We start from the raw sequence: 24,216 nt of genomic DNA, 5'->3' as shown, positions 1-24,216 counted from the left end.
TAGGCCCAAAGGTGCAAGGGAGCTAAAACAGCTTGTTACAGAAAGAAAATAACAAAAGGGCTTAGTATTATATAAATAAGACTCATGCAAAGCAACTCCAAGAATAAAAATATGGTACTGGAAACTTTGACAATACACACATTTTGTGCTATTCTTTGGATTTACTGACAACACTGCTTATGCTGTTTCTTTATTTGGCAAGATTATCAGCTGAAAAACAAGTCAATTATAAAACATGAATCCTATATTGGAACCAATGAAGTTATGATTCCTATACATTCTAAGCCTGCTTCCTCTACCCTGAAGCCAAACAACACAGAGAAGAATGCACGAAGAGAAGTCTCTGAAGATTTCCGCTCAAAAAAAAAGAAGAAAGAAAGCGCTAATCTAAGATCTATTCTATCAAATCAGAGAGTGATTACTCAACGTAAACAAAAAGGAAACCTGTTATGAGTCTGGCGAGAAGCCTGCACAAAACAGGGCTGATCTGTTTCTTTCAACAGTTCCTGCGTGAACGCCATGAGCCCAGCGTGTTCCAACAAGCCACGTCTCTCCGCCACTTGAGCAGCCAGTGCCTCGCCTCGTTTCTGCCGTGCCCCCTCCAGCCTGGGTGAGCGAAGCATGACGCTCGGCGAGAGCGGCCGTCAAATCCCTGATGCATGACCGTTACATGTCATGCATGCGGTCATGCAAGACTGTTACATGACCATTATTTATTTAATTTACTTTAATTGTTCTCTTAAAGACACAGCACCCCAAACTTTACATTTCATATTTTATTGTCTTTTGTTCTGCAGCAATTCCAGATTCCAAAGCAGTCCTGAGATCATAACGTCAGAAACATTTTGTAAAACATGCTGCAAGTTTTTAGAATTCTCCAAATCCTCAAATGCAAACATTCACTGTAACAGCACACGAGTGTCGTGTTTGTTAAAGAATATGTTTTAAAAAATGAAGGAAGGGGGAGTGGTTGGAGATGAAAGGAGCATTCTAGAGGGAGGGGGGAGGGATACTGGGTGTGGTGATGTATAAAGCATCTTTGCCATCCATTGGTTCATCACAACAGCTCTACCAAGATCAACAGTAGCCTCCAATTGTCTTAAACCTCAGCACTGGTGAGTAGAAAATCCTACAAGTACTTTTTTTGTTTGTTATCTGCTTTTATTTACTCACTCTAAAAACCTTTCCCGGTTTGTTTGTTTGTCCGTTTGTTTTAATCCAGCAATGCTCATTACAGTTAGTTTTATATGAATGCACATTAAGCATTAGCAGAAAAGTATTGATGAACTGCAAAGTTTGTCACATCCATGTGAACTTTAATGCTTAAACTTCTCTTCTTGCTTATGAAACTTGATGCTGCAAAAGACTGAGCTCATTTTGGCTGAATCCCAAAAACTTGTTTGGAAACTCATTTTTACGGATGCATTAAAGTTTTTTGGGGGGTTAGGAGTGATTCTCACCTTTAACTGCAACCTAATTGAGGAATGATGCGGTACAGGTTTTGTGCTCTCTTTCCTTGTAACTCCCTTCGGTTTCCAAACTCTCTGATGCCAAAGTTTCTTCAGCTTACCGCACCCTAGAGAGGGAAAAATATTGTATGATTCACAACATAACCACTAGCAAATCTCTTGGGTTTATACAGTCAAGTGGAAAGAACGCATAATTTAGATATACTATGTTAGAAGAACAGACATCTGATGTTGCTTTGGGGACTTTAATTAAGCCGTAACCTGCGTCCTTATCTCCTTCTGCTGTTGCCATAACAATGTCCTGTGTCACTTGGCAGAGTTACCAGAGACCACTGAAAAGGGAAATAAGAGTGGTGGGGCCCAGGTGGAAATCTTGAGTTATTTTTATCAAGCTCCACTGAGAACCCAGAGAAACCTTGGCAAAGACAAACAGTAATATCAGCCACTGTTTTCTGCTATGACCTCCAGTATGCACTTGCACATGCACATGTTTTACTGCATGTTTACATGTATAATTCCAGAATTTAAATATATTAGCAATGTAATTTGTAGAAGTGGTTCAAAAGTAACTGAAAGGAGCTTCACTGCATCATTATTTTAGGCAAACCTAAAATGGACCTCACAGGGTTAAACGACTCAATCTCTTTCACTCTGGTTTTACCAAACAGGCCCTGCCTATTCCCCCTTTCCCCCCTCGTTTACTTCTAAATAATTCCTCGTGTTCCAAATATCAATGATGTCCTTTGTTAAGATCCCAAATTTCACCACAATATCACGTGATTCTGCCTAATCTGCACCAGGTAATGAGCCATAGCAGAATTATGTGTAAACGTTATTCTTTAATCAATTTGGATTTCCTGCATAAACAAATACCACTGTAGTCTCAGACGTAACATTATGTTTTCCTTCTGTCTCCTTAAACTAGCCCTAATCATGTCTGACATCATGAACGGTATGGCCCTGCTCATCGCCGCCTTTCATAAATACTCTGGCAAGGAGGGAGACAAACTCACCCTAAGCAAGGGAGAGCTGAAGGAGCTTCTTCAAAATGAGCTTGGAGACATATTTGGCGTGAGTGGTCTCTATCCTCCCTCTATCTCACACCCAGTAGGTTGCCTGAAAACACTGCCATACTGATGCAGAACTTTTACTTTGAGAGAGTGGAAAATACACAGCTTTTCTACTGTGGTTTGCGCAACTATTTGAGCAGAAGTAGGCTGAACAGTTCTTTGTTTTATGATCACTTAGTGTCTAAATTCAAGCTAACACTTTTCTCCACTGCAGAAAGCCACTGACAAGGCAAAAATAGACACGATCTTCAATGATCTGGACAGAGACAAGAGCAACAGTGTGGATTTTCAAGAGTATGTCACGCTGGTCGCCAGCCTCACTATGATCTGCAACGAGTTCTTCACCGAAAATTAAGGATCCGAGCGCCACCTTGGGGCCAACTGAGAGAGCTGCCGTTCGGTGACAGGAAGTGTCCCTTGACAGCTGTTTTGAAAAAGATATAAACACAAATATATGACAGTGAAGTCAAACTTATACTGAAATCCAAAATGAAATAAATCTTTTTTCTCTCTGAAAGACTAGTTTGCATTTTGTTCATTCTTACATTAACTGGGAGAACTATTTGTTCCAGTATTGAGCAATTGCAGAATCTTTGGAAGGCTTATGATAACAAGAATGTTTCCCTCATAAAACAAAATGTTTCTATCAGCAGAGTTCATGCTTTGCAGCTGAAGTATCTTCTAAGTTTCCTGAAGTGACTTCAGGAAAGGAGCAATACCACTGCAAGTTCTGACAGGAAGGATGTCACCGAAACTGACAGAGATGCAGAACTGAAAATATCTACCAGAGCAGGCTTTTTGAAGTTGCACTGAAGAAACTTTTGAAAGAAGCAAGAACACAAGCCTGATCTCACTAATAAAAAGTGAACTTCTTAAGCAAAACATCCTTATATTATACATCCTTAAATTTAACACACTCTGGGTTTCAATTTGGAACCCATTTCCACACAATGAATTAAGATATGTGTAATATTCGGAAATGACACAGGGAAAAAGTACTGAATGCATGAAGAAACACAAGAAACATTTAATGATGGGCAAAACTAGCGAGCTCTCTCAGGCCCTTTGCAACTTTATTGTTGCAAAACATACTGAGTTCATTGGTTAAAGAAGAATTTCTAAACTACTGAAGGTTTCGGTGTTGGGGCCATAATCCGAAAGTGGAAAAAACATAATTGCAGCATAAACCGGCCACGACCATGTACTCCCCGCAAGATTTCAAGCAGAGTGTCACGGTCAGCGGGGGCAGACCGTGTGGAGAGTGTGTGTGGTGGACCCAGGCGCCAACACAGTCGAGGAGATGGGAGTGAACTTAAACTGAGAGCGAGCCTTTATTCGGGCTGATGCAGAGGGGAGTGGACAAAACATAACAGGGACAGAGACTGCAACTAACCAAAAACCTAAACTGGAGAAACACTAACCTGACTGAAAAGAATAACTATGATCACTGTGAACAGAATGCTGTGCAGATGCATGGTAACTGTGAACCAAATGGCGTGACGAAACAGACATGAACATGACCTGCACGGAACCTCATCGTGCGGCTCCATGAACAACAACATAAACCAAATGGCAAACATGAACTGCACAGAAGCCTGAAAAACACTTAACTTGACCGGGGGGGCGGTACACAGACGATGCGACAACGAATAAAGGAAGACTGAGGACTTAAATACACACATGAGGTGATCAGGGGAAGTGGAGACACATGAGAACACAGCTGACTCGAATGAAACATAATGACAATACAGGGGAGAGTAACACTAACTACAATGAACAAAGAACACCAGACTCTTACAAAATAAAACAGGAAACATGGAGATAAAACATGAGATGAACTTAACCACGGACATGAAACATGACATGAATTTAACCGCATACACATGAAACGTAGACGCAGGAACCAGGGAGACTGAGTACGGGGGGAGATGACAGAAATAACTAAGAAATAAGGTCTGAACAGCAACCTAGAAATTAACTAGTTTGAAAATGAATACAAAAAATACATAAAACTCAAACACTGGGTCACACGACCCAGTACCGTGACACAGAGGAGTGAAAAGAATTATCTGAAGAGTTGAAAGAAAACAATAAGTAACGCACTCAACCACGCTGCCCTGTATCCATGCTCATTGCTGAAGAAAAAGCATGTTAAAGCATGTTTAAAGTTTACTGAACAACATTTAGATAAGCCTGTGAAATACTGGAAGAAAATCTGTGAAAATCGCCGTGATGTGGGACTGTTTTATCGTACGGTACTGGCAAGTTTCATATAATCAAAGGAAGGATGGAAAAATATACCGAGACATTTTTGATAAAGATCTGCTGCCATCTGATGAAGATGAAATGAAGACAATGATCCCAACTACACAGCCAAGGAAACTCTCAGTTTGTTTCAGAGGAAGAAAATAAAGCTGCTAGAATGACTCAGCCAATCACCTGACCTGAATTCAATTGAAAATCTATAGAAAGAACTAAAGGTCAGAGTTCAGAAGGGGCTCACGGAGCCTTCGGGATATGAAGACTGTTTGTGTGGAACAATGGGCCAAAATCACACCTGAGCACAGCATGCGACTAGTTTCTCCATGCAGGAGGCATCTAGAAGCTGTCATCACCAACAAAGGCTTTTGTGCAAAGTATTGAATAAATTTCAGTAAGCGTGTTCAATATTTTTTCCCTGTGTCATTTCTCAGTTTTATACAGTTTTCTGTGGTTTCATTTCTTTGCATGTGTGGATGTGATTGGTTGTTACCAACATCTGGTGAGAATTTCACATCAATAACACCTTTAGAAATATGTTTACTTAGAAAAGTGGTGACGTGTTCAAAACTTATTTTAACCGCTGTACTTTTTTTGATTGTTTGAATTAGCTACTCTGCCTTGTTCGCTTGTTATCCTGCAAAAATAGGGTGCTGTCTTGAGCAATAGTGCTTCAGACTTTCTGAAGGTGTCCCTGGCCTTTCAGTGGCTCCAAAGCCTCATTAGAAATAGTTTCAGTGTAAGGAAGCTATAAAGAAGTCATTCTTAAGATAGGAAAGCAAGGAGAAAAGACTGCTATATACTAAATTACACAGATATTATAAGGCAAAGGTATATTGCAACAAAACTGTGACAGACAACAGAAAAAAAAACAACACAAAAAATGTTTTTTAGGTCATTAAAGAAACCTGGAGAGCTAATCTTGAAGACTTGGCTAGAAAACTACTCTAAATCACTGCATCTATTTCCCATTTTCCTAGAAAAACATGACAACAGCACATGACTGCACATGACTTTGCATGTGTAATATTTAAGTAACTCCTGTAAGACTGAAAATGAATTAATACTTGGGGCATAATATTGCATTCCTGTTTATTTCATAGCTTTTGTTGCATAGTTAGAGTGTGTGTTGCACTGCTGCATATAGTATTTTCCAAAAGTTATCCATCTCCCACTTTTGCTACTTTAATTGTACATTTTTTCTTGAAAATTAATCAATGAATGAATCTTTGGAATTCTAGGCAATCGTTCGCAGTACTAATACGATGGATATTTGAGTCATGTGAAAAATAATTTCTCACAGGCTTCTATGCAGTCCTGTGAAAAACTACCTACAACCCATGATTCAGTACTTGTAAAACCACATTTAGCAGCAATAACTTGAAGTAATCTTTACCGATAAAGTCATATGACTTTATCGGTTTCTTGCATTGCTGTGGAGGAATTTTGGCCTACTCATCTTTACAATGTTGCTTCAGTGCATTGAGGTTTGTGGGCATTTGTTTTTGCACAGCCTTCTTAAAGTGCCACTACAATATTTTTATCTGGCTGAGGTCTGGACTTTGACTGTGTCATTGTAAAACTTTGAGTCTTTTCTTTTTCATTCATTCTGTTGGAGATTTGCTGCTGTTCTTACATTTATTGTCCTGTTGCATGATCCAGTTTCAGCCAAGCTTCAGCTGTCAGACAATTGGCTTCACAATTGACTCGAGAATACTTTGGTATACAGACGAGTTCTTAGTCAACTTAATGACTGCAAGGTGCCCAAGTCTTGTGGCTACAAAACAAACCAATCAGCGGTTTCAGCCTGTCTTCTGTGTGAAACAGGAAAGATAGCAATGCGAGGAAAATAATATCTTACTGTTCATATAAGATAAAGCAGGGATTAAACGCTTTTAATAGAAGTAGAACAAAAACAATAGAACAGTTAAAACTAAATAAAGAAAAAACAACTACAACTATTTATTCTATGAAGGATTCCACTGGGAAAATTACTCATGATCCACAACAAATAAATAAATCTTTTAGTCTTTTATGAAGCTTTATACTCCACACAGATGAATCCTTCCAGCGCTGACATTGCAGAAGATAAATCTACCGAAACTACATGACAGATTGTGGATCTGGATTCACCTCTTTCAATGTCCAAAATTCCCAGAAGCCCCACAGCATCTCCCAAACAACAAATCCCAAGGTCCACATGGTTTTCCAGCAGAGTTTTACAAAGATTCTGGCCTACACTAGCACCTATTTTTTTTTTCAGTCATCACCAAGCCCTCACTCCGCCACCGTTGTGCTTGATAGTTGGTGCGAGGTATTTGTGCTGATATGATTTGTTTGGTTTTTTTTTGCCATATCTGAGTATCATGGCCTAACATCTCCACTTTGAATTTGTGAGACCTTCTCATGGCAACACTTCTAAACAAGCTGTACTTGTTCATTCTTTTTCTATTTGTACTGTCATGAACTTTAACATTTGTTCATGCTAACTAGGCAGAGTCTGAGATGTTGTTGATGGACTGAGCATTGCACTTTGGCAAGAATGTGACATTCTTTTAACACACACCTGAATGCTCCAGACCAGGAAACTGCCAAAATATCTGCTTTTATAGAGGTGCTCACACTTGCTAACGATCATTTAATCAACCGCATTTGATTAGCAGCAACTAGCTAATACTTGCCCTCTTAATTCCTATGGAAACGGTAAGAGTTTACTTAAGTTTTATATGTCTGCAAAAACTTTTTTAACATGGCTGCATAATATTCTACCGTAGTGCATTGTTGGCAATAAAGACAAGTCATGTGGCTTAGTGGTTTACAACCTGCAAGTTTTCATTCCAATCAAATAAGACAGGAAGTGACAGCTAATCTCTCCCTCGGTACTCTAAAACAAGGAATCAGCAAATGTGTTGTGCAATCTTGTTTAGCAGGCTTACACAAGATAACATAAAACAATCAGCTGTTCAGCATAAATGAGAAAGAAATGTTGAACATTAAAATAAGACAAGGTTGTGAAAAGTATTTGCTCCCTTCTTGATTTATTTAATTAATTAATTTATTTATTTGCCTTTTTGTCACTCTTGCATGTTGCAGATCATCAAACAAATTTTAATATTAGACAAAGATAACCCAAGTAAATACAAAATGCAGTTTTTGAATAATGATTTTATTTATTAAGGGGAAAGACTAAACAAACCTGGTCCTATGTGATAAAGTCGTCGGCCTTTGTTGTACCACCCTCGGTAGCAAGAACACCAGAGGAAAAAAGTAATAAACATCTATCAGTCTGCAAAGGATCACAAAGACATTTCTAAGGCTTTGGGACTCTGGTGAACCACAGTGACTTTAAGACTCATTACATCTGGTGTACAGCTACAACAGCATTTAATAAAAAAGAATATCAGTCAAAGCAGTCAAACATGGTGGTGGTAGCATGGCAGTCTGGGGTGATTTGCTGCTTCAGGACCTGGACGATTTGCTGTAACTGATGCAATGAATTCTGCTCACTACCAGTAAATCCCGAGGGAGAATGTCCAGCCATCAGATCATGCTCTGAAGTGCAGCTGGGTTTTGCAGCAGGACAAGCATAAAACACACCAACAAGTTCAGCTCTGAATGGCTCAAAAAGGACAAAATTGAGATTTTGGAGTGGCCCAGTCAAAGTCTCAACTTAAAACCATTTGAGATGCTTTGGCATGGCTTTAAACAGGTCGTTCAAGCTCACAAACCCTCCAGTGTGGGTGAATAAAACATTTCTGCAAAGAAGAGTGGACAGACATCAGCATTGGACTCCAATCCAATGCTTTTGTGAAAGACTCACAAAAGTATTGAATTCCAGTTCTTGCTACCAAGGGTGGCAAAACCAGTTATTAGGTTTAGGGGGTGAGTGCAGGGTAAGGTAGGTGTGTATAGTTTATTTCTTCTGGTAATAAATGAAATAATTATTTAAAACTTGCATTTTGTGTCTACTCGAGGTTATCTGTAATATTAAAATAATAGAAGAAATCAGAAAAAAGCTAAATATTTTTACAGCACTGTATGTGTACATGTCTGATAAAATGCTGTACGTATTTATAATTATAATGTCTTTATTTCTGGATTCCTCTGTAGAATCATAACTAAAATTGTGGGGAAAAAATACATTTATATTTCTCAATAGTGGTTGGGTCCAGTGCCTCTCATCCTTTAACTCCTGCCGTTTGCAAAGTTTGCATCATCATTTAAATGCAATCACTGGCACTCTTTGTCTGTTAAGATAAAACAGAAAGTGTTTAGTAGAAAATAAAGGGATTAAGAATGCGTTTTAATCAACAACGACATTGTTTCATTCAATGCGTTGAATGGAAGCGAGAGTAAACAACACACTTTCGGTGACGCCTCCGGCAGGTCACGTTGCATGGCCGTGTCCCGTGACGCTGCCAGGGGGCGGGTTATCACCAACAGAGTCGGTCTGTGGAGCTAACCTCACAGAGAGGATCGGAGCCCGAGTGTTGTTTTGAATTTGCTGGAAGACGCCGATTTGGAGAGGGGTAGTGCCTGTGAATAAGATGGCGGATGTAGGAGGCGATGAAACTCGGCCCGTTCTCCCTTCGGCATCCCGTAACGGTCCGGTTGTCGGTTCGTCGGCTGGCACCGCGGGCCACGGCGCAGCAATGGTCACATCGGGACCGCGGATGGTCAGGATCGTCAAGTCGGAGTCCGGCTACGGGTTCAATGTCCGCGGTCAAGTGAGCGAAGGAGGACAGCTTCGGAGCATCAACGGGGAGCTGTACGCCCCCCTTCAGCATGTCAGCGCTGTTTTACCCGGAGGTGCTGCGGACCGAGCCGGGATAGTGAAGGGTGACAGGATCCTGGAGGTGTAAGTCAGCTTCTGTCCCCTCCAGTTAGGACGCGGAGTTAGCAATTGGAGCTAGCTACCCAGTTTAGCCTGTGTGGATCCAGTTTCAAGCATGTGTTATTCCGTCTTCGAGGTTTGCTTCTTGTTGCCATTAAAGTAACTCACTAGTTTATTAATTATTCAGCGTTGGAGCGTTTTGACCTGAGTAAATATTTAAGGCTGTAGCTCTGGTGAGATAACTAGAAAGCTAACCAGCTTACATAAGTTGGACAACAGCCTGTGCATGTTGATTAGCTGTAGCTCGCTAGCGAGCCAGGTAGCTAATGTGTTTGGCTAGCTCCTTGCTCAGTGTCAGCTCCAGCGGGAGATGGAGGACGACATTTAGACGACAGTCCACTTTCCACTGCGTTGTCATATGCATAACAGTGTTGATATGTGTTCTTAGCCTGTGAAATGACAGAGGATGGCAGTGTTGTCACTCAAATTCAGCATCATATGACAGGAGTGTGTGGTCTTACTTGCTTTCACTGGCTAGCATTCGCGCCAGCCGTGCTGTTTACATGGGAAGTTTGAGGTGCTTTCTATTGATTTTTAGGGTTTGCTTTTGTTCTATCGCTATATGTAACCTTGAGTGGGTTTGATATACGCGAAGAGATCATTTTAGAAGTGCTTTTATGTTTTGTTGACACTCTTATCTGTCGTGCCAGCATTCGTCAAGTCTGCTTTCAAGTCTCTTTCCATTTATCAGCGTTCGGTGAAACACTGCTTCCCTTTGAGTCATAGCTGGCATTTAAATGTAACAGGAAATGTGTCCATACACAGAACCTGTAATAATGTCAGCCAAGTGAACAAATCTACAAGCAGGAATGTAAAGCCCTGGCCTTCAGTAAAACCTGAAGGGTTAATGGTAATAGAGCAGTTCTTACAAACTCTTTTGCTTACGTTTAAAATCAGTGTTTAGTTAGTGTGAGTAGTGTTGATGTCACTTGACAGTGGAGCAATAAAGCTGACTTAGAAAAAGGAAGAACAGAAACCGTAAAGAAGGAACACTGCTCTCACTTCCATTTGCTGAGGCATCAGCATGTTGTTTTCCATTGTTGTTTTTTTTTTTGTTGTTTTTTTTTACTCATTAGTTCTTTCTGCTGTCATATGATAGAGGCAATACTTATCATGTGACCTGTTAACCCGTTTGACCATTTTGCAAAAAAAGGCCTCATAACTGGACTTCAGCCGGTTAAATATGTTAGTTGTCAGCATTTTACTTAGCAAACAAAGAAAGCCAGCAATGTACTTTATTTACAGTAAGCAGCTCAGGTGGTGTTTCTTGTCTGAGTGTATCACTACTGCCTGAGTGAGCATAGAGTTGTTGTTTTTTTTCACGATTACCTTAAAAGACACAAAAAAGGGGAAACAAAATAAAAATGACCTTGCTTTGCCCTTGTGTGTGTTTTTATAAGATAATGCTGTGTTCAGTAAAGTTCAGCTTGCAAAATATTATATAACCAGGAAGTGAAACTAGTGATCGAGAACCTCTTTTGCGAGAGCATCCTGGGCCCACATAAGCACCGTTAACCTGGTACGGTTTTCTGAGGTAGGAGAAACCAGAGCAGCTGGGGAAAAACCCACAGAATCACGGGCAGAACATGAAAACTTCCCACGGGTTTAAACACATGACTCTGTACTCAGAGTGTAAACCACTGTGCCTCCCAGCTGCCAAATTAGGGGATCAGTTGACTGTTAATCAGTGAGCTTTTATCAGTTTTGACCAGCGAGTTTATTTTACAGTAAAGAGTAACAAGTGGAATGGCTGATAAAATTATTAAAATATTAATAATTAATAACAGTAAAAGCCTGCAAGACACACATATAATTATTTTATATTATTATTTCTTTTTTATTGTTAGTATTATTTTAAGCTCTGAGTAATATTTCATCAAACAGTTTCACTAAGCAGTGATTAAAAGTATTAATACTGTTTTATTTCTGCCTTAGCCTAATTTACATTGTAGTCATGACGACGGTTTCACCCTTTTCGTTCTGTCCCACCATTAATTTGGCTTTTCACTCAAACAACTTTTTTTTTCCAGATTAGCTCCCCCCATCACCCCACTCCAAATCTTCTTCTGTTAACTATTTTGTCCACCTCTTCTTTTTCTGTATGTTTAACTTCCTATTTTAAGTCAGTGACACTACACAGATAAATACTACGTCTAACATGGCAATCAATGGGCAGGCCTACGCCTACACTTTTCCTCGCCCCCTCCTTTTCAGTGTCTGTCCCACAGTTTCTCATTGGAAGATTAGCAAAGACACCTGATGCTTGTGCCATCTGCTCTCAGCGAAGTCAAAAAGGCACCAGGAGAAAAAGGACATGGGAGCCAACCTAGTTGCTTAAGCCTCACAGCCTTGTGTTAGTAAATGGGGAACAATGGGCTAATATTACCAGACAGTATGTTAGGACAGTGCGTACATTAGCAGCTAAAAGAGTACCAGTTTTATTCGAACGATATATCGATTATATTGTGTTACTGTAATCCCAGCTGCATTGATCTGTGGCAGTAGTGACTGCATTAAGTGCATCAGTTATCAGCTGCGACATAACCAGCCCGCACCAAGTGCAGTTTATCTATCAGTGTGGTCGTTTCTCACATTCCAAATCCCTTCGGTCAAAGCTTTTTTTAAGTTTGTTTTGTTCCAGTCTAGCTTTAAATTTAACTGCTTATAATAGTGACAGATCCTTTTTTTTTCTTTTGGAAGATGCATTGATTTAATGGATAGAATTGGAATCTGGAGAGAGTTTAATATCTCTCCAGAGATATTTTTAAATGCTTTGAATTGTATCAGTCATTCCCTTTTTTGTAGAGAGTTGAATGAACTTCCATTTTTAAATATAGTCTGAATGTGTGAGAACAAGTCAGAGCTGCTTGTTCCTCCCCTTTGCCTCATGTTTTTCCTGCGCTCTTTCTCTCTTTTTTTCTAGTAATGGCGTGAACGTGGAAGGTGCAACTCATAAGCAGGTGGTGGACCTGATCCGTGCTGGGGAGAAGGAGCTGGTTCTGGCTGTGCTGTCTGTTCCACCTCAGGAGGCTGACGGTTTGGAAGGAGGAGAGGAAGTCCAGCCCAACTACGACTACAGTGACAAGCAGGCCGTGCCCATTTCTATTCCCACATACAAGCACGTAGAACAGCACTCCGAGAGGTTTGTGGTAAGTGCTGATTTGACAGTTGACATGTTTCCGCCTGGGACTGGGCTTCTCTGGAAGGGTGGAGAGGGCGGCCATGAGTGTGTGTTTGCCTGATTTTTAAAATACTTTTGGACCTGTCCGTCTTCAGTTTTAAGTGGAATAACATGTTTGAGCTTAAGCGTTCGATCTAAAGACAGTTCTTAAAGATCTTTCAACCCATCTCACCTCAGGTGGTGGTCCGTCCTCCCGAGGCAGCTGTAGAGGCAACACTGTTACCTTAAATTCTTTCTTGAAAAAAAAAACATGTTTTTTTTAATGCTGTGGTAGAAAGAAAACTTTTAACCCTCTGATGCAATCATTCCCTTCTCTCGGTTTTCTCTAAAGTTGCTTCATGTTTGTTTTTATGCATCTAGGTATACAATGTGTATATGTCAGGGAGGCAGCTGTGTTCAAAACGCTATCGTGAGTTTGCCATCCTGCACCAGAACCTGAAAAGGGAATTCTCCAACTTCAACTTCCCAAAGCTTCCTGGTAAATGGCCCTTCTCCCTATCGGAACAGCAGCTGGATGCACGACGTAGAGGCTTGGAGGAATATCTCGAGCGAGGTAAGATGATTTAGACAGATCACTAGCTCTTCTGTCCCAGAAGAATTAAATGTATTTAAATATTGAATATGTAGTTAGGATGGAAAATACACCATGCACCCACTGTTATTAGTTTTCTAAATTACACAGTAAATCTAAACACTGGATTCATAGTGTTATTTAGCTGCCCTTTGTTTATTTCATTTACCTTGATTTAATATATTGCTCACCATTTTTCTTTTCCCTTCCTATTCGTCTCTAGTGTGCTCTGTGCGGGTGATTGGGGAGAGTGACATCATGCAGGAGTTTCTCTCGGAATCAGATGAGGTATGCATCTCATGCATTATTGTTGTAGCAATGCGACTTTTTATTCTGGGTGTTGAAATATTGCGACTTGAACTTTCTTTTCCTACCAAACTGTTACAACTTTTCTCCATGTGCACAACTTGTGACTTTCTGAATTGGCGCAGTGCTCAACAGTCCGTTTTTTTTTGTTTATTATATTATATTATCAGATATGATATCTTAGTTAGAGATTTAATTTCCGAAGATGTTATTGTTTGTATTCCATAATTATAGGAATTCAAACTCAAAAATGTGGGGGGGTGTCAGCATTAGATCTGACTCCAAGTCTCTTAAGCTGTATTTAAACTGTTCTGGCCCATTTTGAGAATCATTTAGTATCATTTAGCTTTCACTGGTTAAAGGGAGCTTAGTTGAGAGCTGTGTTGGCCGGTGACGCAGGCTGGAAATTGGTTACCTTGCTGGTGTTTTAAGGAAGTGCAGCAGCAAAACAAATACCAATGCACTGATGTAATCCCACATTTAAAGAACCGCAATTTGGGGGATTAAGACTTCTTGCAGATTGTAAGTCTTGTTTGGTTATGGCTTGTTGGTTTTTTGTTTGTGTTTTTTAATCCTCAAGTACTTGGTGGTAACTTAGAACAAACAAAGGCTTGCATATTCAAACAAGCACTTACAAACCCTCATTAATCCACTGGGGTAAACACAGCTCTACAGCTGTTCTCATTCTGTTTGGCTTCACTGTACAGAACTACAACGGCGTGTCAGATGTAGAACTGCGGATAGCCCTACCAGACAAGACCACCATCTCCGTCAGAGTCCGTAAGAACAGTACCACAGACCAGGTGTATCAGGTAAGATCACTCCCAGTTGTACAGCTATATTGTACAATATTTCCAGTGTTTTTTTTTCCCACAACTAACTGATGTTGTTTTGATCTTCTCTAGGCATTAGTGATGAAGGTTGGGATGGACAGTATTATGGCGAGCTACTTTGCTCTGTTTGAAGTTATCAACCACTCCTTTGGTAAGAGCTGCACGTGTGTTTGTTGCACTTCACATGGAAAGATGTCTGACCTTTTTTCACATTCTCTCCTGTTTAATTTGCACATCCTGTTTTGGGGGTTTATGACATGACCACTAAAAATAAATAAAACCCTCTGAATTTAAATCACTGGGCCTCTGGGTATATGAGTAATCATGGGCAGCAAGGGCAGGTATTTTGGTATAGGTTACTAGTATGTTTTGGGTTTTTTTTTTTTAAAGTGACAAACCAAGTTCATCACCCTTCTCCTTCTACCTGGTTTTTGTTGCAGTGCGGAAGCTAGCGCCTAACGAGTTTCCCCACAAGCTATATGTGCAGAACTACACGTCGGCCGTCCCGGGGACCTGCTTAGCACTCCGCAAATGGTTGTTCAGCTTCCAGGAGGAGGAGTTGCTCAGAGACAATCCGCTGGCTCTGCACTACTGCTTTCACCAGGTAATAACAGTAATTGAATTCCTCTTGCCGTGGATTTCGGGGAGCTGAACACAGTGATTTGATTCAGAGTTTATTCTTCTGAGCTGAAAATGCTTAAACATATTGAGGGAAAGTTGGTCAATTACACTGCTGATTTACACTAAACTGATCATTTACACATTGGCCTAACAAGCAAAAGATCCCTGGATCGGTCCTGACATGCAGGAAATTCTCTGGGCCAGACTTGAGCCTGGATTCCTGCTGCAGCCTTTATCATAAAGGTCACTTGCTCAACCAGGTGAGCTACTGTGGCACCTGCTAGCTGCTTTCTCACTTTGTGATGACTGAATTATTTCTAGCTTAGGAGTATTTTCTGATATAATTCTGGACACAGACTATAACAGAAACCTTTACCTATAACGTCACCCTAAGAAAAGAGCGCTCGGAGATATCATACTACTTCCGAGGCTGAAAAATTCCCTTCACAATATGTGTGAATAGAGTCTCTGTCTTTTTTCCTTTTCCCGAGGACATCAAGATGATCCCCAGGTTCTTCTTCTTTCAGCTCAATATGCGTTTATGGAGATACGATGTGAAATGTCCATTTTTTCTCTGTCTCACAATGTTATTAAAATGTCTGGATCCAGATCTGGGTCGACACCCAAAGTTAATAATTTCTCAGCTGGTCAAAGCCCCACCTCGGGTCAGTTTTCATGCAAATACATCCACAAAAATCTCCACAGTTTTTCAAGTAGAAGAGGTGAACTTGAGAAAAATACTCCTCATTTAAATTCACTAAAATTAGCTTCAGTACCCACCTACAGGCTGTCCACTGACCAGTAAAGGTCACTAGCTGAAGCATGATAAGCATGCAAAGTTCAGCAGTGACCCATTAAAGCGTGCCTCATGAAAAAGAATCACACCAGTGTGTGCGAACCTGCAATAACTCCATGACTTTTGTGGGGTTTGTCCAAGGGGGCAAAGTTGGGAACACAATGGTAACATATCACCCACTAAGCTGGTAAAGATTGTTATATCAGTGAAAAGCAGTTTTTTATACACACAGTTATGAAGTACACTTTCATTTATTTGTACTTGGCAAATATAACTCTAATATTCTCACGCTCTCAGAAGACAGCTGAGAGAGAGGCTGAACAGTTGGTGCACAGCTGCCTGCTGCAGCCAGAAATGACACTGTGAGACGAGAGTGAACCAAAGCATTAAAGTTATGGGCTAGAAGGCTGAAAGTCATTCAATAAAAAAAATATATAAATGCATCATGACTGCCTAAAAATGCACATACGTAATTTTTACGGTCATTGTTTGAATTTTCTCACACGAGGGAGAATGCCTTCATGATGAATGACTTTAATGGTATACATGTGTTTATATTTTATGACCTTAAATGATAAATGTTGTCTCCCCATCCCCTCTCCCTGTTCGTGTAGGCACTGGATGATGTGAAGAAGGGATTCATAAAAACAGAGGACAAATCCTACCAGCTGCAGAAACTGGCAGAGCAGCGCAAGATGGCCACGGTCAGTACCACAGACCAGTCTTTGTTCAGGAAGGGGATTGGAATAAGTACACTTTGTGCCTGCTGACCAGCGCTATCACCAAAACACTACCAAATAAAAATGGACAGTCTCAGAAGCCTTTCACACGTCAGAATTCTGCCCTCTGTGGTGTAAAGAGAGATAAAGGAATTGGGTTTATTTGAATATTTGTTGAACATTAACTGAAAGTGGCATGTGTGTAAATTTGGATGACATTCGCAGCTATGTTACTGCTTTCACGCAGCATTTCTGAGGCTTTGAATGTCAGCTTTAGAAGGAAAAAGGTTCATTTATTTGTTCATTCACGTGTCGACAAGCAATCTAATAGCTCCAAATGTTAGGAAGTATTCAGCATGGTTTTCTAAACTTAAAACGAAATAAAAAGCAAAAAAATTACATATACTTTACTTGGATCTACAGCCATGTTTGTATGACAGAGACACGGGGACGTGAGTGCAGTGTTATAGTGCATCCACATTGTGAGTCAGTCTTCACAGCTCAAACTGTAAGCTCTTCTGAGACCGTCAGCTCAAATGTGTTAACAATAAAAAAAACAGCATTGTCACATCAGTAACAAGATTTCTCATAAGTTAACTTCTTTCCTTAGTGTGTACTGTGGAGGAAAATAAAGTTGACTGTTACTTTTCCTCTATAATACCGTAGTACCTGAGTCTATTGCGGACATGCGAGGGCTACAACGAGGTGGTCTTCCCCACTGCTCTTGTGACTCCAGAAGGAAGGGCCACGTCATCACAGCGATCAGCATCAACCACTTCAAGTTGCATGCTTGCACTGAGGACGGCACGCTGGAGGTGAGCGTTTAAATAGATAATGTTTTATATTTTTAAGCTAAACGTCAATACAGTGCTCCCTCGCTTTTACGCGGTTCACCTTTTGCGGCCTCGATGTTTCGCAGATTTTTTTGGTGCAATTTTGCATGTTTTGTTTTTTTGTTTGTTTGGTTTTTTTTACAGCGCATTGTGTTCTGCGTCCTGATTGGCTCTAGAGCATTGTCAGTCAGTCTCGTGCTGTATCTCCTGCACAGTACAGAATGCGTTCAGCTTGTCAAATTTACATACATCTTCGATCGCTAGCAGTGTGACTCTGAAGTGCTGTACTGTATGTTTGTAAGTTTTCTCCCCAACAAACGCAACACTGTCGACGAAATGTTGTCACCTGCGAGTGCCTTTGGTTTCATTCTATAATACTGGACTTATTTTTCTACAAGGTTTGAACTTTGAAAGTGTTTAAACAAGAGATAGAAATGTGAACGTGTTCATGCCTGTCTGAGAAAAGTGTATAAAGTGTGTAGTGGGTTTTTTTTACAGCCTTAAAACATCTATAATTATTGTAAAAAATAAAGTTGGCTACTTCGCAGATTTCACTTATTGTGGGTTATTTTTAGAACGCAACTCCCACGATAAACGAGGGACAACTGTATCTTGTTTCTCTCTCTCAGAACCAGGTAATAGCTTTTGAGTGGGGGGAGATGCAGCGCTGGGACACGGACGAGGAGGGGATGGCTTTCTGCTTTGAGTATGCCAGAGGAGAAAAGAAACCTCGCTGGGTCAAGATCTTCACTCCGTATGTAAGTGTACACTCAAGTGTGCCATTCTCTGTTTTTTTTGTTGTGTTAGCAGCTTTTAGAGTGACACACCTTGATGGGAACAAACGCTTAATAAATAGGAAAATCCCAGATTTATTAATCAACCCACTTTCCTTCACGTGTAATAAAATCTTTAGTAATGAGAAGTAGGAAAAGTAAACGGAAACATGACTTTTACACAGTGACTCTCCTAATTGTGGTGTATTAGAAGCCTGGATAACAATAACGTCTACTTTTTCCTCCCAGTTCAACTACATGCACGAGTGCTTTGAGCGGATCTTTTGTGAGCTGAAGTGGAGGAAACAGGTAAGAACCACTCCTTTCCTCTTTCATTCTGGGAAGCATGCAACTCTATGCCAGCTTCGGTTTTCTAAACATAGCCTGTTCTTGTATTCTATTTAAATCCAGGAGCCTTTCTTTAGTCTTTTCTTTAGAATGATTAGTCTTATATTTCTGGTGTATTGATTTCTTTGCTCTCAGGTTGAGGAAGAAGCGTCCGATAAAGACAACAAAAACTGCAGCAACAACGGTAAGAGGCAAGCGTTTGTTTGTGCTCCTTTTTGCCCTCAATTTAAAGAGATAAACAGCATCACTGAAAGATTAGAGCCTCCAATTTGATCAGAGGCAAATCATAAAGAAATTTGCATTCAGATCTGGTACAGAGTTATGTTTTGATTGATGGCACACATCAGGCGGCATGAATTATGCAAAAAAACAAAGAAATCCAATATGACAGAAGTTAAAATGTCAAGGGCAGGGATAAGATTTAATGCATGCTTTTATTTTTGTGCATTATGGTAAAAGTTTACATGAAATGTAATGAAATATGGACAAGAGACCACAAAGGCAGGAGGATAACAGACAGCTGAGGCCTGAGAAAGCTGAGGACATTCAGATAAGAGGCGAGGCCTTCAGGATGCTGCACGGGGACTGTGCAGTAATTAATTCACAGCGTCTTCAAACTTCCTCCTATTCTGAATCGTCTTATCTATTTTGCAGAGTTTCTGCCTCCTCTGGAGACGCAGCAGAAGGGATGGCGCCACCTAGGGGGAGAGATTGCAACTTCCTAAAGCCAACACTTGTCATCACTTGAACTAAAACTGGTCCACTAGCATCATCACAGCCACCCCAGAGAGAGCCCATCGACAAACACAGTACTGAGTGACAGACTCGAGGCGAACCCTGCCCCAAAAACAAACTGGAAGTGACCGACTTGGGAAATTGGATTATTAACACTTGCCGAACCCAGGGACACACACACACACATATAGACACACACATGCAAACAGTAGGAAGAGCATCGAAAGAAGATAAACAAGAGCCAACTTTCATGTCACTTATTAGATCCTCCATAGTGTAACTGTTGTTTTCCTCCATGCGTCTGCCCCGTGATGTGAGGCAAGACATGAGAGAATTCTCACCACAGCGTGTGATTGGTCAGGGTCACCACAGCGCGAAGGGAGCGCCGCAGTGAAACGCCGCTTGTCGAGAGAGCTGACAGTCCAGAATTGAGGTTGCGACGTTCAGTTTTTCCAACAGGACCCATCCAGATCCCGCGGCGGTGACCTTGTCTGCTGAACTGAGCTGAGATGAAAATAATAATGGAGGGAAACAGGAAAAAAAAAGGAGTTCGGTGGTTCTTTCACGGTTGTGATAAAGGACGAAAGTAAAATCATCCTTTACGCCGATGCTGGACATTAACACAGAAGTTGTGTTTTTTGTCTGTGGAGTCCTCTGTTTCATCAAAAATCATAAACGGCACAAATGTAACTACATGAAACGGATGTTGAGAGAATGTGTTTGTAATTATTTGTATGTTTAACAATCTTACTTCTGATAAAATATAGATTAATATAAGAGCTGTAATAACTGGTTTCTTGAGATAACACAGTGGAACGCTAACTGAATTTCATTCGAGATGCTATAACTAATTTCCATTTTTCACCTTGACTACAGAGCAACATCTGTTGGCAGTCAGCCCGTTAATGTTAGTATGGCTATCCCCCCTCCAGAGTGTGTTTTGTTGTGGTGAATTTTGCAGGGCTTGGAAGCTGAGGAGAGGAGGCGTTCTCATTTTTAGCTCTGTGCAGGAGTAATTTCTAGAACAAAAGGTTGACGGGCCAAAGCATTTGTTTGTTTGTTTGTTTTAAATTTCACACCTTATATGTGGGCTGTCTTGTCGACAGATTGTGAAGGCGAACAGGGAGTTTTGATTGGAATGCCTGCAGTTACCTGAGCAGGCAGCAGGGAGCAGCAGAGCATACGTATGAGGAGTCTTCTCAGACTTTCCTAAAGACTGATGCCTCTGGCTCTGTAACTCACCCAAAAGTATCACTCCACTGCAATTTGTCCATTAACCAAGAGTCAGGAGGATAGATGGGGCGTGTGCATGTGTGCTGCAGAAAGTAGATGGTGCATAAGGTTGTGTGAGCCATCAGCATACATAGCAGTGCAGTCATCTGTCCCCCTCCTGCTGCACCTAAATGAATACAGTATTAGTTGTGTATGTGTTAATGTAATATAATATAATTTCGTGATTATTTTACAGTTCGGGTTTACTTGTGTTTCTCTTTATCTCTGTAAAAGTCAGATTTTACTCTTCTCTCACCTGAAATATGTAGAAAGCAGATTTACATGCTGACAAGAAAGAAAAACCACAGATTTTTTCCATGCATGTATTGATTTAAGTTTTGTTTAATCTTACCAAGGGCTACTAGTTCATCTTGGCATTGGGTGGGGAAAAAAGCCAAAAAAAATCCCTGAAACTGACACTAATTTTTAGAGCGCGGGTCCAAGTTTTCCTTTACGCTGAAGTTGAAATTAGTTGAAACAGTTCAAATTAGGTTTCGGCTATATAAATGTTCATTTTATGCCTAGGTTTTAGCCATATATTTGTTCTCAGTCGGTTACCTTGGGGCATGTTTGTGTGCTGTGCCAGAGTGTGTCCTCTGTGTTTATCATTGACATTGCTGATAAGCTTTTAGTCTCTGATTGGCCGCGTCTGATGAGCTGCCGGTGTCAGAGCCAGCAAATGAAGATGGGGGTTTTGTATCTGTACGACAGCAGAGACGCCAGACAGATGGAGACAAATGGGGAAGCGTCTCCTATTGTCTAGCAAACATTCCTTGCCGCTCACATGCTTTTTCAGCGGAGCGCACATACACGCACCCCCCCACCCCTAATGCCACCAATCCAGCTCCCTGCTACTCTAGCAAAACTGTTGCAGCCGCACAAAATATTTTAATTGCGGCCCAATTGTTGCTTCTGAGCACAGGCCTCAGTTATACAGGAGTTTATAGAAATACATACCTCAGTGTAGTATCATGTTTGTTTGTTCTTTGCAACACATCACAAGTAGCTGGAATAAGAGGGGGGAAAACTGCAATGCAGGATGGGCATTTTGACAGGCAGAGTAATAGGCAATTTAGAGATGGATGACATAAGAATCAAAGCTATTCAACCATGATGGGGTTTTTTTTATTTATTTGGGGGTGGGGGTATAAGCTAGATTGTGTTCTTGCGTGCAGGTTTGTCTGTCCTCTGCTTGTACTCTCTCCAGGTTGGTCTCCCGTCAGCGCAGGAGATGCGGTTGCCGTGGCAGCACCACGTTGTCTCCACACGCTCAGTGCAGCCTCTGTTCCTTTTATTCCTGTCAGCCAACTGACTCGGTCCTCCCAATAATGTATTCAAAGCGGTGTGTTTTTTACTGTTTGATGTTTGTTCTCTGTCCCCGTGGCTCGTGCTGCTGTGAATAGGCTTTTAGAAAGCTGCTGTTTTCCCTGTGGTTCTTTTTGTGTTTTTTGTTCAGTTGTTTTTTTTTTCCTTTTCTTTTCTCGCTGGTTCGGTTTGTCTTGTCTGCACCAGATGCCATCTTAAGCTCAGTCACAGGCAGGTGTGTGTACCCTGTGAGCTGATGTCCGTTTGAGACGTTTCTTCTGCGAGCTAAATGTCATAGAAAGCAGCGCGTAGGTGACAGCTAAGAGATGAAGGGAATGTTAAGAAGCGTGTCTTTGTACAGTCGATCTGTGTTACTTTCTGTTTGTCAGCGTATTTGCGGTGCCGGGGCCCACCTGGGCTTCAAAGTCAGTGATTTAATTATGAAGATGAGATAAAAAAAAATTCACACAGTACTTAAGCTTTTAACATCCAGCAGATCACCGGGGACCTGGTTGCGATTTATCTGCATGTTAAACGAGCACATTTCCAGAACCATTAACATTCAGATTAATCCTCATACGTCCATTTTTGTCCTCACGGTTCTCCCAATCTGCTTTTTTTCCCCCCATTTGGCTATGCTGTTGTCCCTGTTGTCCTAGCACTAGGTCACCAGCAACCGGGGTGGATTGTAAGAGGTTAACAGATGACGTGAATGCAAACGTGGTGATGGCAGAATAAAAAATGTCCATGCGTGGACTGCACACGAGGGCTCAGAAAGTTTGTCTTCGTCACTAACCAGCACTGAAACGCTCATCTACATGATACTGTTGCTATAGTAACACATCAGTTTTCTGAGTCTTGTGTGCCAAATCAGTGCTGATTTTCATAACATCTTTCAGTGGCAGATAATATATGAAGGCCTGTTTGTTTGAACACTGCAGCGTTTCGATTAATCTGTTTGAAATTTTGATTTATTTTTTGTTTTTTTGACACTGGGACTTTGTCTAGAGGTTATGTTGGTGTCGTCAGCAGCATTTTTCTGTAAACTTGATGTCTTTGGACCTCTGGAATGCACATCTGGGTCAGAGCACATTAGCTGTAGGCTTGTCTGTTTTTAGCTGATGTGTCCTCCCTATGACTAATCTGAAGGGTGGATGTAATTGGTGTTCAAAAAGTGCTCGCCTCCATGTGATTATTTCTATTCATTGCTTACAGAGACGGGGGCTTTCCCATTGCAAGCTGACACCGACGTTGATTACAAATCTAAGCCTTGTTGCTATCTCCAGCATAACCTGTAAATAGCTGTTTTAAAAAGTAAAAGAATATTCTTCTGACAAAAACAATAATAATGCACTCTTGTTTCTCCAACTCAGAACTTTTATTTATTTAAAAAAAAAGAAACTATAAAGATTGGGGAAATTATAGTGTACAATGTTAGAGCCACCAGTGATCTTTTTTTTTTTGTGCGTGTGTTTGTGTGTGTGCGCGTGTGTGAGTGTGTGTCGAGGAGGGGAACGTTTGTGAAACACACAGAGAAAAGGTGTAAGAGAAGCGGTGTCTCATTTACTAAATGTATAAAGACATCATTAACACCTGAGGCTTAAAAAAAAAAAAAAAAAAAAAGGAACAATGGAGAGTTTTATATCTAAAATTATCCAGGAAGGTTTACTAACCAGTGTAAGAAAAAGAGACAAGTTTTGAAAATGTTGTGTAGAGTAATAAATTGTAACAATATTTTAAATAAAGTTATATATTGGGAAAATATCCTATTGATCTGCTTTCTTTTACTCACCTCAAAACTTTTTTCATGGCACAGTTTCAGTAAAGCGCTGAAAACATTCCTGACATGATAGCATCACACAGTTGCTTCAGATTTGCAGTAGCCTGAGCTATTGCAAATCAAGATGCATCCATGCTTTAATGTGTGTACCTAATTCTGATCCTACCATCTAAATGTCACAGAAGAAATCAAGGTTCAGCACACCAGACAACATTTTTCTAATCTTCTATTAGCCATCTGCTTCATAGATGCTCTTCTGCGTACCTTGTTTGTATCAAGTGGTTATTAGAGTTCCCGTTGCTGTTCTACTAACTTGAAGCAGTCTGGACGATCTTCTGTGACGAGTGGCCTCAACAAGGCATTTTCACCCAGAGAACTGCCGCCGCTTACTGGATATTTTCTGTTTTTCTGATCATTCTCTGTAAATCCTGGAGATGTTGTGTGGGAAATC

The 24,216-nt window shown here is 40.7% G+C and overlaps 2 protein-coding genes across 2 annotated transcripts; both read left to right on the top strand.

Moving 5' to 3' along the window:
- The first annotated feature begins 1,023 nt into the window (after positions 1 to 1,023).
- On the top strand, positions 1,024 to 3,056 carry LOC146493109 (ictacalcin-like). The gene is made up of 3 exons (XM_085149557.1): positions 1,024 to 1,115; positions 2,395 to 2,540; positions 2,754 to 3,056. The coding sequence occupies exons 2-3, from the start codon at positions 2,403 to 2,405 to the stop codon at positions 2,892 to 2,894; spliced, it is 279 nt and encodes a 92-aa protein (XP_085005683.1). The 5' UTR covers positions 1,024 to 1,115; positions 2,395 to 2,402; the 3' UTR covers positions 2,895 to 3,056.
- A 6,151-nt stretch (positions 3,057 to 9,207) lies between these two features.
- Positions 9,208 to 23,747, top strand: snx27a (sorting nexin 27a). The gene is given in 14 exon segments (XM_085149549.1): positions 9,208 to 9,656; positions 12,616 to 12,841; positions 13,234 to 13,426; positions 13,668 to 13,732; positions 14,458 to 14,562; positions 14,656 to 14,734; positions 15,024 to 15,187; positions 16,615 to 16,704; positions 17,386 to 17,428; positions 17,431 to 17,534; positions 18,182 to 18,310; positions 18,575 to 18,634; positions 18,809 to 18,857; positions 19,328 to 23,747. Coding segments are annotated over 14 exon segments (1,689 nt in total). The 5' UTR covers positions 9,208 to 9,345; the 3' UTR covers positions 19,399 to 23,747.
- The last annotated feature ends 469 nt before the right edge of the window (positions 23,748 to 24,216 follow it).

The sequence above is a fragment of the Neolamprologus multifasciatus genome, chromosome 22, assembly GCF_963576455.1.
Source record: "Neolamprologus multifasciatus chromosome 22, fNeoMul1.2, whole genome shotgun sequence".
NCBI lineage: Eukaryota > Metazoa > Chordata > Actinopteri > Cichliformes > Cichlidae > Neolamprologus > Neolamprologus multifasciatus.
The sequence above is the reverse complement of the archived record's forward strand: the minus strand, read 5'-3'. Positions and strand labels throughout refer to the sequence as shown.

What these genes read in the sequence shown, in the direction of transcription:
- LOC146493109 (XM_085149557.1), top strand. Translation starts at nt 2,403, where the DNA reads ATGTCTGACATCATGAACGGTATGGCCCTGCTCATCGCCGCCTTTCAT. An exon ending in AGCTTGGAGACATATTTGGC is followed by an intron (nt 2,541 to 2,753) that starts GTGAGTGGTCTC and finishes TCTCCACTGCAG; the next exon opens with AAAGCCACTGACAAGGCAAA.